Genomic DNA, 17833 nt, shown 5'->3' with positions numbered 1-17833 from the left:
TATTTTTAGAAACTTAGATTTATCAAAAACTTAAATTTCAGAAATATGACCCAGGGTACATGTACACGGTTCATACTCAAACAAAAACATGCATCCACACAAGGAAAACAACGAAAAGGATGCAAAATTAATAAAGTAATTTAACTTTCCCTAATCATACTCCCGAGTTTAAAAAAAAAACAAATGATAATAAATACAAATTTAACATATTTTTATTTCAAAATTTTCATTAATAAGATGAAAATACTTTCTCCCAATCACTTAATTCATTTTTATTAAACAACTCGGGAGGAAGGACTCAACAACATTTTAAAAAGTTAATTTATAAAGGGAGGCAAAGCACAATGTCTTAAAAACGTGCTTGGTTATAATAAAGTTGCAAAAAAAAAAGGCTTCTTCGTTTTTTATAGCACAGTAATCGCTCAACCAGTTTAAGTGGATGGAGGATATCATCTCCATAATTAACATATTTCTCTACAAAAAAGGGCAACACCAATCACTAACAAAATACTATATTTTTCTTGGATAAGGACCTATGACATTCTATTTTAATCTCCTCAACCCAATTTTGTTGTATTGCCAAAACCTTTTCCAAACAAGGATACCTTCCTGCTTCACAGTTATAACAATGACAACGCCGACTCAAGCTTCAAAATTTAGGAAGAGATTTAATTTCTGTAGCAGTAGCTCACGGCTCCCATAACAAGGCTTTGCCGATATGATCCAGTCCTTGTCATGAAGTCCTGATTTAGTACTGTCAACCATCTCCTTGTGGAAGACGGAGACAATGCGGTATATTGATGTCCTCAGAATGTCGGCCTGTACATACGCCTTTGAGTATACTGGACTACCTTTCCTCTTCCCCACTCTGCTCACTGCTGGGTCTCTCTTTCCGTTGCTAAGAGTCGCCCATTTGATACCAGCAGGACCTATTAAGTACTGCGCAGAATGCACATTGGTCTTCTTTCCCATGCATAGTTCAACAGCTAATAAGCATGATATCAAAGTTGATACAACAGCAGCATTGCTCTCTGTAATTTGAGCTACGCCAAAACGATCCTCTCTGCGAGAACGTACAGTCAAGGAAGCCACAATTCCAGCACTCCATTTACATAGCTGCATAGCATATAAATTACGATCTGAAACTGGGATATTATTTATGGCTAGCATATACAATTTGATAAAAAATATAGATTTCACTTATGTCAAAGCAAGCATTCCTTTCCCAGGCAAAACTACCATCCGTCCTCATGTTGTAATACATGTTGGAATTGGGTTATATTATTTTAATTTATCAACTTTTTAGAGGTATCAAAAACAAATTAGCATTAGAAACCATTATAAGGGAAGGGGGTGTAGCCCAACTTGAAGTTTTTATAGATTAAAATGATTGTATTATTAATTCCTAAGCTGTACATAGGAGTGGCTCTAGGAAGTTCACTGACCAAACTAACCTTGTGGGTCTTTTGACATCGCTATGCTTTTAAAAAAAAATCTTGTTCTGTTGAATTCTTTTGTGTCTGTAAATTGCTTAATATTAGCTACTTCATAATAAAGTTTGACAGTTAACTGCTAAAGATTTTTAAGTTCTATATAGATAAAAATAAACATTAATTCCTTGCACTAGCATTGTTCAACAGAAAATATCGAGGATTTAACTACAGAGCTTAAAGTATAACTAAGAGAACCAAGCATCTACAGATTTAGGATTTGGAATAAGGACTTGGTAGTGAAGATGAGATTGAGAAAAACAGAGTACGATCAAATAATAACACATACTTCACTGAAAAGTGAAAACGTTTATACCTGCATATTATAGAATGCTTGCTCTAGTCTTGACTGTGCTTCCCTTTCAGTTGGTGACTTTAACTGACTAGACACTTTGAAAACATCAACAGAATCAGTCTCAACACATTCACCCAACTCCAATGCTAGTTGTTCCAGAGGCTTAAGGCAAACAGCTATAACTCTTTTGTACGTTTCACCACTTTCCTCAAAGAAGGCAGCACGGCGCCACGTATTAGCATTACCCTCACAAACCATATAAAGGTCAAGGTATGCCAGGTGACTTGATAGATTCTTCGCAGTGCACTCCTCCAGAGCTGCAAGAAGAGGTTCACTTGGATTTGTTTCAGCTGCAGCTGAACCTTTAGGGGGTGCGAACGAGTACCGCTTTGTATGCAGAACCTGTATAGCCGTTGACGTAATTAATATCTTTGATATATTATAAAATCAACTATCTACTTCAGGTTCATCAACTATCAAAAGTATATTTATTGGAAAGACTTCGACATTATTCAAGTATCTAATTATGTAATTAGAGTAGTGCTAGGTACTCCGAATCTGTTCCCAAAATCTTTCCCAAATGACCCGGCATGACATTTGTCACGTTTCAATTTGTGGGCTCATATGTATCACGTGGGGTCCCACCTCATTATCAAGAAAGTTACCAAGTATGCACCTAAAACATCAAGATTTGAGAATGGTTTTGGGAACGGTTTTGGGGACTCTAGCATTCCTCATGAAATTAATATAACTGCTAATTGCACTTATGTCAATGGAGTTGGTCTATAATGGAAAGAGCATGAATGCTCTGCTAGTGTGTTAGTCTATAATGTCTTCACATTTTTATCACACAATAACTTATACTTTAATTATGTTCCTACCATTTAGCTTTATTTATTTTAAAGAACTAGAAATAACAATAGATCTCTTTTGAAAGTCCTGAGTGGAAATATTTTGATAGATACAACTAGTTAACTTGAAGTTAACATTCATGTAGGGCAGGTCTACGAAAGGGGTTTAACAGGGGATAAATATGTATCTCCATTAAAAATCAATAGTCACATACGAACCCTAATATTTATCCAAATAAAATCAATTCAGAATTAACATCTCCCTCAAAATGAAAGATTACAAGAGGTTTTATAAGATTAACCATCACTGTGAAGCCAAGTAACTTTCTAATGAAAGAAAACTAAATACTTTCTGTATCTACTCCCACATTTAATTAAAAGGAAACAAAGCCTTTTATTACTCGACTAAGATAACATTATTCTAAATTGATAAATACAATATTATTACCTAATTCTATAGGAAATTCACTCTAGTACGATTGTACAAGTGGCTTTTCCCACCAGTGCCATCAAATTTAATTATTTTATGCTTCATCTAATATGGCTTTTGATCCTTTCTGACAAATGTGGATTTTCAAATTTTAGATTTTGTTTTCTGATAGTTAAGTTTAACACATAAATTAAAAAACATGAGAACAGCGAATATAAGAACTATTAATCCAACTTAGAGCATGTTCTGTATCATTGGAGTACTTAATGTTGATAATGTTAATCGATTTTTCTAGCATGCCCACATACTAACCACTTTTTAAACATTCCAATGTCATTTGATGACCTAAAATCAACTAACTTATGTTTATTAATCAAGTAGAATTAGTTAATAGCCCTCATTGTACACATTCAGTTACTTTTTCATTTCAAATTAAATTATTCTAACAAACCTCTAGATACTACTTTTGATATTGAAAAATTAAATTATTTCAATTAAACATCTAATGGTTGGTGGTTAATAACTTAACTAATAAGTTTTATTAAATAATGTGTGAATAGATATGTAAAGGATTAGGTAGTGAATTAATAAACGTGTCTTATTCTAACAATTAGGAAATCAGTAGATTGTATGGAGAGTAATGTTACATTAGATTCTAATAATTAACTCATATTTATTAAACATGATTCTAAACATCCAATACTAACATAAAAGGAAAGATAATAAATACACAGAAGATACAAAATGAAAATGATATAGTAGTCAAATTCTCACAATGAGCACTAGAAGTTTTAAAAATCTTAATTAATGACTAAGCAAAGGTTAGTTGAGTGTAGGTCAGTAAATGACATTGGAATCTCTAAAAAGTTGATGCAGGATGAGCATTAAAAAATCTACCCAAAAAAAACATATTTGGAGTGATAGGTCCATAATTTAGCATTTTTTTAATACCAATTTTATGTCCGTATTCTCAACTTTATTAATAAATAAATTATTTTACTTTGTTTTGTAGAAAAATAAATAAAATCAAAATTTGAGCAGGAAACGGTGAAAAAAGCACGGAGGTGGAGAATACTTGAAGGTAAAGAAATTCGAATACTTATTAAAAAGAATGAAAAGAGGGAAATATATCTTGAACAGAATTTGCTATCCCAAGAACCAAGCCTTCATATTTTCCCATATATATATACATATATATATGTCTCTTCTCTTGTATTTTGAAAGAACCCAATATCTAAAACCAATCGAGAGCTAGAATTTTGTTAGTTATTGCTTTACTCATCATGTGTAGCTACATTTGTTTCCCTATAATGTAGATGAAGTTAATTTAATTATTTTGATATCTTCTCGTTCCTATTATTTGATTCTCATAATTTTCTTAGTGGTTAATTATTCAATTGACAATGTGGATTTGATATATTATTGTTACCGGCTTTATTTTCCATAGATTATGCTTGCTACATAAAGTTTTAATGGGTTATTGTTAAATAACAAGTTTCATAATATATGCTTGTCTCGTTAATTGATATACATTAGTTTTGTGAAGAAAAGAGAATTTATTTTAGGGCAAGTTGATATTAATTGTGATTGATTAACAGATTTGGATCCTAGGTTTTTCATATTATTTGTTGTTTGCTAATTAGGTTAAACAAATCTATCTCAAATTTATTTGTCTTGTTCGCCCATTAAATTATTAGGATTTTGAAAATTTGTAATCTCTGTGAATCGACCTGTAATTGCTACAACTAAACAATGCGCGCTTGCAGTTACAGTTATTATTTTTACACATCAAGTTTTTGGCGCCGCTGCCGGGGACTATTGGTAATTTTCACTCCTTGATATTTAATTCTTTAGACTAGTTTATTGTTTTCTCTCTCTTTGTTTTTTTAGGAAATAGTGAAGCGGAGGAAAGTTTGGATAAAAAGGTCGTTTGAAGGCCTCGCCGTCTCTTTTGAAATTTTTGGAAGAGCTTTTTGGTATTTCATATCACCTCTCTCTATTTTTTTTCTCAATTTTATTATTCAAAAACCACAATTTTCAAAAGCCCAATCCTGGTCCATACCCAACTCAAAATCCCAACTCATATCCTCCTCAAAATCTTGGTCATTATCCTAACTCGATCCCTTGAATCCTTCTGATTTTAGTGAATCTAATAAGAAATTGAATTCCATTGAAAAAATTATGGAGGCATTACTCAAATCTCAACAATCTTTCATGCAAGCTATGACCCAAGATAGGCAGTTGCTAAATTCAAACAAACAAGCTATATCTAAGCTATAATTCCAAGTTAGTCAACTTGGTAAACACAATCAATGAGATACAGAAAAATCATTTCCCTAGTCAACCTGAGGTTAATCGTAAATTTCATTCAAACCACAATTCTCGTGAAAATGTGACCTCTGTCATTTCTCTAAGGCCTGATAATCAATTCAACAATCATGTTCATGTTAATACTCACAAGGAAGATAAGCTAACATCTCAACTTAACATATTAATTGTGATTGATTAACAGATTTGGATTCCTAGGTTTTTCATATTATTTGTTGTTTGCTAATTAGGTTAAACAAATCTCATCTCAAATATATTTGTCTAGTTCGCCCATTAAATTATTAGGATTTTGAAAATTTGCAATCTCTGTGAATCGACCTGTAATTGCTACAACTAAACAATGTGCGCTTGCAGTTACAGTTATTATTTTTACACATCAAGTTTTTGGCGCCGCTGCCGGGGGCTATTGGTAATTTTCACTCCTTGATATTTAATTCTTCAGACTAGTTTATTGTTTTCTCTCTCTTTGTTTTTTTAGGAAATAGTGAAGCGGAGGAAAGTTCGGATAAAAAGGTCGTTTGAAGGCCTCGTCGTCTTTTGAAATTTTTGGAAGAGCTTTTTGGTATTCCATATCACCTCTCTATTTTTTTTCTCAATTTTATTATTAAAAAACCACAATTTTCAAAAGCCCAATCCTGGTCCATACCCAACTCAAAATCCCAACTCATATCCTCCTCAAAATCTTGGTCATTATCCTAACTCGGTCCCGTGAATCCTTCTGATTTTAGTGAATCTAATAAGAAATTGAATTCCATTGAAAAAATTATGGAGGCATTACTCAAATCTCAACAATCTTTCATGCAAGCTATGACCCAAGATAGGCAGTTGCTAAATTCAAACAAACAAGCTATATCTAAGCTATAATTCCAAGTTAGTCAACTGGCAAACACAATCAGTCAGATAGAGAAAAATCGTTTCCCTAGTCAACCTGAGGTTAATTCTAAATTTCATTCAAACCACAATTCTCGTGAAAATGTGAACTCTGTCATTTCTCTAAGGCCTGATAATCAATTCAACAATCATGTTCATGTTAATACTCACAATGAAGATAAGCTAACATCTCAACTTAATCATCTACTCTTGAATCCTAGTCTTCAACAATCTCCCAATCCAAATGCTAAAATTTCGAAAAATGAATCTAATGAGTCATCACCATCCAATAAACCACCTTCAAAACTGCGCTCTGATTTGTCTAGTGAAAAAGTCTTTAAGCCGAACATTTCGTTTCCTCAAAGACTTATCTCAAACAAACAATCTGCTCAGTTAGCTAAGATTTTGGAAGTCTTTAAGCAAGTCAAGATTAACATTCCTCTATTAGATAATGCAACAGGTTCCCTCTTAGGCTGAGTGTCTAAAAGATCTGTGTACTCATAAAAGAACCACTCATGTTCTTAAGAAAGCTTTCCTAACCTCTCATGTAAGTTCTATATTGTCAAATCAAATCCCTGTGAAGGATAAGAATCCTGGTTGTCTTACCATCTCTTGTGTCATAGGTGATACCTTCATTGATAAAAGCTTTACTTGATCTAGGAGCTAGTGTGAATCTTCTTCCATTATCTATCTATCAAGCCTTGGGTTTAGGTGAACTTAAAAAGACTAATATCACTCTTCAATTAGCTGACCGTTTTGTCAAAACTCCAAAGGGTGTAGTTGAAAATGTGTTGATTAAGATTGGTGATTTGTCTTCCCCGTTGATTTCATTGCTCTAGAGACCGAACCAGTAAAATATCTCAAAAATCAAATTTCCATCATTTTAGGAAGGCATTTTCTTGCCACCTCTAATGCTTTGATTAACTATAGGAATGGATCAATGAAACTCACTTTTGAAAACATGTCAATAGACCTAAATATCTTTATTGTAGGAAATCAAACTAATGAACTTTTTGACCAACCCGTAGAAGTTAAGATGATTGATGAGTAGCTGATAGTGAAATCATGAATGTTGATGATGTTCTAATTAATGCGACACTAACTCCGCAATTAAGGTTATTTTATTCACTATCATTTGCCCCCCAACTTCTGGAAAACACACTCGATGTTTCGTAGAAGTTACGTTATCTCTTACCCTATCTGAATTATCCTTTTTAACGTAAAGTGTGGAGCGACCTACACATTTACAACGATTTGCCTTATCCGAGGCTTCAGGATATTTTCTGAATTTTATATAATTTTTCATACTCATTTTCTTACCTTATTCCTATTTTTAGGAATTTTCAGGTATTTTCCCTTAATTTTCGGGGATTATCTCTTACTCATATGTATTTTTCTAAATTTTCAGAAAGTTTTATGTACTCGCAGATATTTTCCCTAAATTTTTAGGAATTTTTCCAAACCTCCGGGTATTTTTCATAATTGTTCCTAACATTTTACATCCTGGTATTTTTCATAATTTAACCTGTATTTTAGGAATTTTTCCGTACCTCCGGGTATTTTTCATAATTTTTCCGTATATTTTAGAAAAAATTTCATACCTCCGGGTATTTTTCATAATTTTTCCATACCTAAGGGTATTTTTCATAATTTTTCTAATATTTTAGGAATTTTTTTGTGCCTCCGGGATTTTGTAGGGACCTTTTTGCAAGATTACAAAGTTAAGGAATTACTTTACGCTTTTATAAATCGAAGGGACTAATTTGTCAGCTTTTAAACTATAGTGACATGTTCGTAAATTCTGCAAAACATGAGGCACTGAATTGCATTTTGGCAATCCAACCTCCCCACTCTCTGCTCGACTTATCGACTTATGACCATTTTTGGCAGCCTGGTTGAGCTCCAAATCGAGGAGAGCTGGTCGACAATTTTTTTTTTACTTTTCTTCCTTTTTTCTTTTTTTTTTCTCTTTTTTTTCCTTTTCTCTTTTTTTCTTTTTTCTTTTCTCTTTTTTTTTCTTCTTTTTTCTTTTTCTCTTTTTTTCTTTTTGCCTTTTCTCTCTCTTTTTTTTCTCTTGTTTTTTTCTTTTCTCTTTTTTTTCAAAATATTATTAATAAATAATAATATTTAATTATTCAAAAAGTTTTGAATAATATTGACCCCAAAATTAGGGGTGTCCAGCCCGGATAAAATTTCACACGGATAAATTTCGATCTGAATTTTAATATTATTATTTCTAATAATATTTTTCTTCCTTATATTTATTATTTGAATAATAAATATATTTTTTGTGGAGGGATCTTATGCAACATGATTGAGGGATTCTAATCATTGTAGACCATGAATTTGCACCTTCCAGATCAGAAATTCGAACCCTATTTGATGTGAATTTTTGTAGAATTTCGACCAGGATTCTTGTCGGATTAAGGATGATTTTGTCGCTCTGGTCGGATTGATTTTCGACTAGGATGCAACCCCCTTCCAACGAGGACTCTAGTCGACTTATGGGTGATTTTAACACTCTGGTCGAATTGATTTTCGACTAGGATGCAGCCCTCTTCCAACAAGGATTCTAGTCGGATTATGGGTGATTTTAACAGTCTGGTCGAGTTGATTTTCGACCAGGAATCCTGACCTCGTATACCAGGAATCCTAGTCTTTTAGACCAGGAATCCTGAATTACGGGTTACCAGCCTTTTAATGGCGATAACTTTTCGCTCGTTGCTCTGATTTGAGCATATAATATACCGAAACGAAGCTTATTACTAGCTCTAACTCATGATGGCATCTTCATATTTTTTCTTAGTTCCTCGATCCCTCAGTTTTGACGGAAAGTGGCATAACGTGATCTCTACGAGCCTTATTTTTACTTAGTCCAACCAGGTGAGTTATCCTACTTATATTCTCAACCATATTAAACCTTGAGCTTTAAAGAATGTCAAGTCTCAGTACCATATTCTCTTAAAGTGTTTCCAAGTTTGTGGGATCCTTGTCCCAAATATGTTCATGTTTAGAATGACTCTTTGAAAATAGGTATTGCCTTTCCTTTCTGCCCAACTCGGGACGCCTTGATTTTTCTGAGGACTAAGTCTCTATATCGAAGAAATCTTTCTTTTATTCTTACAGTATAGCCATCGAAACTTGTTTCAGATGCTCAACAATCCCGGTGTTGGCTTCATCAAATCTAAAGTATGTGTCATGTCTTCCTCGTTCTTCCCGGGCTCAAAGACCTCATTCTTTGGAGTTGTTAGAGTGATTCCTAGTGGCGTCACAATCTCAGATTTATCAGCCATGGGATAACTCCTATCTTTTCTTTGCAAGTGGCATGAAACACCCTTTGTAGGGGTAGTAGTAAAGATGGCAAAATAATCCGATCGGACGGATACCCGATCCGAAACCTAAAATTTTGGATTTATCGAACCCGATTTTTTAAATTTGGATTTGGATATGGATTTAATTTTTAAACCCGAAAATTTTTGGATTTGGATTTGGATATTAGGTATACCAATCCGAAACCCGATCCGAAACCTGAAACTCTATTCGTACCCGAAATAAAAAAAACCCGAATTATTATATATATATATAATATTAAAATTTTATATTTAACATATTATAATATTATATATATTATTTAATATAATATACATTATACATATTATTATATAATTTTTAGAACATATGTTTTTTATTTATTTATCTTAAAAATTAATTAATTATAAAATTTAATGATATATAATTATTGAATCATAAATGGGCGATAAGGTTTATAATGTTAACAAAACATCTTTTAGTTATAAATCTAAAAAATTGGGTGTCAATTGAGTTAATTTATTAAATATTAGTTATACATATAATAACACAATTAATAATGTGATAAGATGAAATGTTAAAATCTCTTTCTCTGCAAGTTGCATGTTCGATCCCAAGCACTTGCAATATCAATAATTATACAAATTTTCAGATTTCGGGTTTGGGTTTCGGGTTCGGGTATGAATATATCCAATTCAAAAAAATTCGAGTTTTGGCTATACCCCAATTCGATGGATCGGGTTCGAGTATTCATTTTCGAGTATTTTTTGGGTTCGGATCGGGTTTGGATATGGATTCTGCAATACCCGACCCGACCCGACCCGATCCGACCCGACCCGATTGCCATCCCTAAGCAGTAGGTCGTCTGCCTAATCATTTCCCGAGTCTTCTTCCTTCTTTTTCAGTCCCTTAATTTGCTACCTCGGCTTTCCAATAGGGATGAGAAATGGTTGTGGAGCAGGATTTACTATAGTTCTTCTTACATCATTGATGTCGTTCTGTCTTCTATCACCCGTCATTGGGATTCGTGGGAGTTCATACTTTATATCACACTTTTCTATGGGAATTGTGTCACTTGAATATTGGTTATATAACTAAGGGTTTTTTCCTCAATCTTCTTCATGTCAGGATCTACCTCTAAACACCGGCTAAGAAAATGTATCAAGAGTACCAATCTCATACGTTGTAAATGAGACATGGGAATTGGTCAAAATCAATATTTTATAAAAAAAATTAAAAATGTATGTGTGTGCTTCCGAAATCAAGTATACTTTCCTCTCACAATCTTTGACATCAGCCATCATCTTTGGCCAATATAATCTAAATAAGATACGTTTTAGGTGACAGCCTTGCCCCCCGAGCGTAGCCCACGGTTCTCTTCAGGTATTTCTTTTAAGGCCAATTCCGTTTTTCGGGGGTTAGGGCATTTCAATTGAGGAATCACGAACTACTCCTAACATAAAGTCTTTGCAATCAAATTGAAACTCCAAATCTTTTCCAGCATTTTTCATGCTCCCATGGCATCGTCGGGTCACCGACTAGTTTCAGATTGAGTCATCTAGGCAATAAGTCCTCACATGTACCAGTGTTATCAATTTTGTATTAGTTTTGGGTATTCATGACTTAGAAGTAAAAGCTTCCCGTGAAATTTTCCATTTCCTAGGCAACGACCTTCATGCTTCCCTCCCTCGGGATGTAGCACTTATTAAAGTGAGTCGTGACTTCACAAGTTTCTCATATTTAATTGTTGTCCCATGCTTTATTTTGAATTCCCCATTTACTTTGAGAAATCATCAAATATTGAATCTCCGCAAATTTTTGAAGTTCTTGACCCTCGGGGTTTTAGCTGAGGCGATTCTGGCCACTAAGACCTCATACTTGTCTACGTTCGTCATTTGAGAAATCCAATATCTAGGCAAATTCTATCATAGATCCATCATGATCTTGCACTACTCATTTTTGTTGTTGATGATCCATCAAAATAGAGAACCGGATATCACTTGAGTATCGTCTCTTTATCTTGTCTTACATGTTTCCTTGCCCATAGGTATCTCATCCTTCTACATATTTCCTTTCCTTCATAAGGGTATCTCGTCCTGCCCCCCGACTTCTTGGTTGTCAATGGGGCTTTCAAACCATGAAGTCGGTCAAATCTTAAACCTTAAACACGGTTATTGTTTGTACTAAATTCGTCAGGCTCGGTTGTCCGCTAAAACAACCTTCCACCAGCCTCAGGGATGTGCATTGTGCCCCTCGGGGCTAGTTCTGCACATTTGGAAATACAGTTTAACTTTCTCATGCCTTGGTCATGGCTAACGCGAACTTCTCAATACTAGAGTTATTCACACAAAATTTCACTGTCCTAGCATGTGGGTTGCTAAACCTCCATGTCTTTTCTCACAGGGGCAAGTCTCAATTACACAATTGAGTTTTCCATGTATAAATTTAGTACTTCTGGTGTTCCGGTTTTCTGCTTCTTCAATTTCTCAAAGATTACATGGCTTTCATCAATCCATAAAGGGTCCTTTACTTTCTTCAATATCGTGAAGAAGGGCAAACACTTGTCACTGGGTTCGGAGATGAACCTCTCCTAAATTGCACTCTTTAGTTTCTCTATGTTCTTAATGAACGATGAGGGTTCCATAACAGGAATCTTATCAACACTGGCTTTGATTCCCCACTCAGAAATGTGGCCCAAAAATTTATGGATCCTACCTCGAAGACACACCTTGTAGGATTTAACATTATCTTGTGGTGCATCAGCACTTCAAATACCTCTCAGTGGGTGATCATTCACCCTTGATGGAAGCACAATTCTTAACATCTGAAACTCGGGTGTTCATTAGTGAGAGCACCATCTATAGTTTGGGACTCTTCCATTAATTATGCATCCGTTGAGGTTGGAGACCGTTCTTTGATTCAACAGTTGAGTAATGGGGATCTTCGTCCCTGAGAGATTAGTCCCTCAGATATTGAGGTTCGACTGTGGTTGAGTCTCAACGTTGGATGCAATATTGCACATCTCATCAGGTAGTTTCTCGGTACTTCTTCGTGCTTTCATGGTTGTCATCTTCGTCCCATCTTCGTCCCACAGACGGCGCCAAATGTTATGGATAAAAAACATGTATTTCTTTAATGCGGGTATTTAATGACAGGGTTTGATAAGCTTCGAGTTTTAATGGTTGCGCTTGTGTTTTGTGGCTTGAATCTGCCCTCACAAGATGTCTACGTACCTTGGCATATGCCAAGTATCAAGCCAAAACATAGTTCTTGGTGATGCATGCCCTCGGGGCTATTGCAGCAAGAGCTCACCAAGGACGTAGTGACTTTCATGTCCTTCGAGGACCGAGTCTAAAACGTCGTTCAAGGTAATGGCCTTGTGGGTTGAAGGATGCCTTCGCGGCTTTGTGACGTGTGGAGCTCTTGTCCCAAAACGTTCGGCTGAAGTTGAAGGGGTAAGACCCTTTATATAGACGTTGAGAGTATAGAAATTAGGGTAGAATTGGGTGACTTGATGGGCAAGTCTCCCCCTCATATTGGACTTTGGAGTCCTAGAAAGCAGAAATTAGTTTCCTTCTGAATTTGGGTTGCTTGGAGGTTACTTCTTGTAGAAGTAGTTACTTATTTGAACACATTTACTGGGCTGTTTAATTAGCCCATTTATTAATTAAGAATTTAATAAATAGTTAGGATTTTGGGCCTCATTAATTGGGCATTCCCCTTTGACCAAATCAGGTCTAATTAATGTGACACTAACTCCGCAATTAGGGTTATTTGTATTCCCTATCACGTAGTCTCTGTGGATCGACCTCTAATTTTTACAACTTAACATTGTGCGCTGGTAGTTAAGTTATTATTTTTACACATGAGGGAGCATTTTAAAAAAACTTTGGAATCCCACTTAATTATTATATTATTAGTTATTTTCTACTAGAGGATATATTAGAATTTGATTTGAATTAGAAAACTAATTCATATTTTTATTTTATGTCGAATCTTATGTTATGTAACAGCTCAGAGTTTTGTTATTGAATTAATAATATCCTAATTTGTTGCCAGAAAATTCTCCTTGAACCCTAAAATCCAGTGCCTTCTCTGTCAAGTTGTGCCTTCTCTGTCAAGTTGTAATAGAGCAACGTTTTAACAATCTTTTGTCACCAACATCATATCCATTAAACCTAAGTCTTGCCCTCATCCATCTAAAAATCCTAGAAGCACCAGGAAATTCTTATAATACAACCTATATTTACCTATATATAGGCACATATCTCTTATAACTTTTGCCAAACATCTTACAACAGTACTATACCTGGAAAGAAGAAGAGAAGAAAGAGAAAGAGAGAGGAAGGGAAAACCTACAAAAATTATGAGGAACTATTATAAACAAAACTATGATAATGATGAACCACCTACATTTTCTACTGAATTACTAATGTCTTTGGTCATTTTTATATTAAGAAGTGGTAAATGTACTCATGGCATTAGTTTGCTTGCTAGTTGTTACTAATTCGAACCTCTGGCAATGGAAATGGCACCGCAACTTTTATTTTTTATTTGCTGATTAAATGTTAGAAAATTAAGCAATTCATCGAAAGCTTGAAAGAAATATAACAATTACTGTAACCAGTCACACACTCACGCAAGTGCCGAACAAACCTGATGTAGATGAAGACTTAATTCCCAACACATAAAAACTATAAAGACTCCGATAAAAAGGAGGATCTGCTCATTTACGATTTTTCCCAATGTAACCATACTTTTGAACTCATTAGGTAGAAAGAATGCAAGCAAAGTTGAAATAAGGTATCCAGTGCATGAAAGCTTAAAAGCTCGTCTTGTACAAGAAGGTATGCCCATCTTGAAGCTGAAGAACAGTGGGCGCTGTTAATGAAAACTTGAATCAGCAACCAAGAATATAATGAAGAAAATGCACAACAGAGTTCTTTCAGTATAAGTTCTTTCAGTATATGTCTGTGTGCTGGTTTCTTTCTCAAACACAAGTTTCTAAGCATACAGTTTCTTGCCCTCTTATCTTTATAACACAAAAATATTCCATTCTATTTTCCAGTTCACATCTTTCTTATAGAATATTACAATTCATCAGCTTTTCAATGTTTTCCCCTCAGTCAAAAGAAGCCAAAAATCATGAATAAGAAACAATACTCCGATTTTCATTTCATCAATTAATTTACCCTTTTTCACACACGAGTTGCAGAAAAACAGATACAGTAAAATTCAAACAGCCATGATACATGAATTGATCCTTTAATTTAAAGTCATGAGCAGATGAACTATATTCTCATAAACAAGTCAAATCATACCTATCGACAATATATTAAGACATGACACCGACGGTCACTAAAGATTTAGGCACAAAGATGGTATACAAAATGTAAGAAAAGCAAGCAAAAGTTCCTTTGAGTCTGCAACTAATTTCAACAAAATCGAACCTTTAATACCATGTCTAAAACAAATTTAATTAATTTGCAACCACGCATTTTATGGAAGTAGCTAGAGCTAAAAATCAGAATTCTAATAGAAGTGGCAGACTTCTGCAATCTTAATTCATATTATAACATAATCAGAGAAGGATTCTTACTTAGCTTAATTTCATTAAAGTTGTTGATCAAACTGTTAGACTTATTATGCAAATGTCATTAGCCATCTATACAATCTGGCAACCCCAATTACAACTACGTTATTTGTGCCCCCCCCCCCCCAAAAAAAACAAAGAATGACCAACCTTTCTGCATCAGAGAAATTGGGCTCAATAAACCTAAGTAGCTTCAATTAAACCTATCATTAACAATACTTTTGTTGTGTAAAAAAAAATAAAATCCAGCCAAAAACACCACAATGAAAAACACATTGAATCAACAAATCAAATAAAGTTCCAAACATTAAAACAAGCCATTAAAATCGAAACACAAACTACTGACCTGAACAATAGGAAACTGAATAATCCACCTCTTCTTAAAAACAAAAACCAAGCCATAAATGAGGCCAACAACAAAGCCCTTAAACCCAACAACCTTAAACCCCCCACCAAACTCCATACAACTCCAACAAACACTCCCCAGCGCAACCGCACCCGAAAACCCACAAACCCCAACAAACCCTAAAGAAACCCCAACTCTCCTCCTTCCCTCACTCCCAGCACCAGAAAGAAAAAGCAATCGAAAAACCCCGAAAAGGATGTCGACAGGGGAAGCGAAAGAAACGGGGGGTTGTTGGGGGGAGGAAATAAGGTGGAGGGCAGTGGAGAAGAGGAGATTAGAGAGGAGAAAAGTGAGAAAAAGGAAGAGAGAGAGTAGAGAGGGAGTGAGTTTGGTGAAAAGAGTGAGTTTGGAGAGAGAGTAGAGGGAGAAAGATGAGATTGTTTGCCAGATTAAGAAGCCTAAGAAGCGGTGTTTTAGAAAGGCTTCATCTCCGATGATGTAATTTGATAGTGTTTTTGACATTGTGGGTGTTTGTGTTTATTTGATTAAGCTCAGATTATTATTATTATTATTATTATGCAATGTAATGTATAGAGATGTTGAGGAGGTACTGGTTGTGTTGTGCGTAATAATAATATTGCAATTGAGGCGCAGGGTTTTGTCAAAGGAACAGCCCCCCTTCCGACAGGCAGCTCCAGGGTTTTCCCCGGGTACTACCACTTTCTATACATTGGCTGTGTTGTGCGTAATAATAATATTGCAATTGAGGATGTATGCTGACCTTTGACGGGCCTCCGTTAAATCATGCCGGGCCTGGTTAAATTATGCCAAATCGGTTGTCACATAATAATTTGAACAGAAATTAAAATATAAATAAAAATATATTAAGACCCAATAACTATGGCCCGATTCATGAATACATATCGCTATTATAACCCGATACCAACGATTAAGACCTCGACAATACATTCATGCCATTGAAAACACCAATTCTCTAAAATATGAATAATCTGATTGCGAGCAATCAATCATTGACGATCGTTAACAAAGAATCACAGTAAGTGATCACTTCAATTATTCTATTTCTCTTTAAGGGTTTATATTTAGGGTTCCATGAATGTATCCATTTTGGGAGCTTTATTTAGGGTCTATAATTTATGCAGGAAAAAAATGTATACGGTCATAGTCTACCATGGGGGAAATTTTGTTCATGTTCCCGTCTTCGGCTACACGTCAAACACAAGAAAGATTTATCAAAATATCGACTTAGAAGAACTCAGTGTTTAAGAATTGAAGGTATGCGTCGATGACATTTTAGGGGAGTTCGATTCATTGTATTACCACGTTGTTTCGGGTATTCAATTATTGACTAGAACAACTAAGGATGAAGTGATTGAAATGAGTAAACAATTTGATTACCTATGTTGTATGTCTACCATCAAACTCCTACCGAATGGGATGATGACATTAATAATTTTAGAGAGGATTGTGCATACAGTGATGAGGAATTTAATGAAATAAGAAGAGCAACCCGGGATGATAGATTGAAAATGAATGAATTTGAAAAAGAACATAACATTAATAATGATAGCGGGTCAGAATCATATACATCAGATTGTAGTGCTGATTATGATAGAATTAGTAGTGAGGAGGAGAGTGACAGAGAAGTGTGTTATGCAACACCTTCTCAGTTCAAGAAAGGTAAGAGTATTGAAGAGATTTTTAATGCTAAAACAGATGCAAAGGATATTAAATGGAAAGTAGGTCTCGTGTTTGCTATTAAAAAAGAATTTAAAGATGTTGTTAGGTCTAGCTCCATGGAAACTGGTAGGCCCTATCAGTTTTTAGTAGATGACTTAAAAAGAATGTAAGTGGGATGTGCTAAAGGGTGTCCATTTAAGATGTGGGTCACTTACTTTGATTTAACCCAAAGTTGGCAGGTAAAGACTATATGTAATGAACATAATTGTGTTTGGAATTATAAAAATAAGCTTGTGACTGTGAAGTGGCTAGATGATAAATGTGGGGATAAAATCAGAAAAAATCCAAATTGGAAGTTAGGAGAAATGCAGGAGGAGTTTAAAAATGATTTAAAAGTCGACGTTGGTGAGTGGAAGTGTTGTAGGGTAAGGCCAAAGGCTTTGAGGGTTGTTGAAGACAAGATGAGAGAGCATTATGCTAATATTAGCAATGGAAAATGTGTTAGGATGAGTTACAAAGGAAGAATCATGCACTGTGGTTATTGTAAATCTGCATAACACAGGATAAATAAATGTCCAACAAAACCTGAAGGGTACTCACCTCCTAAAACTGGGAATAAA

General features: G+C 34.8%; 1 protein-coding gene across 1 annotated transcript; it reads right to left on the bottom strand.

Moving 5' to 3' along the window:
- Positions 1-344: 344 nt before the first annotated feature.
- On the bottom strand, positions 345-16261 carry LOC141717930 (uncharacterized). Its single transcript, XM_074520196.1, has 4 exons — positions 15513-16261; positions 14230-14454; positions 1807-2187; positions 345-1116 (listed from the first exon to the last, which is right to left on the bottom strand). Exons 1-4 carry the CDS (start codon positions 16032-16034, stop codon positions 643-645), a joined length of 1602 nt encoding a protein of 533 aa, XP_074376297.1. The 5' UTR covers positions 16035-16261; the 3' UTR covers positions 345-642.
- Between the last annotated feature and the right edge of the window lie 1572 nt (positions 16262-17833).

Source organism: Apium graveolens, chromosome 4 (genome assembly GCF_009905375.1).
Source record: "Apium graveolens cultivar Ventura chromosome 4, ASM990537v1, whole genome shotgun sequence".
Taxonomy (NCBI): Eukaryota; Viridiplantae; Streptophyta; class Magnoliopsida; order Apiales; family Apiaceae; genus Apium; species Apium graveolens.
This window is presented reverse-complemented; position numbering and strand designations above follow the sequence as displayed.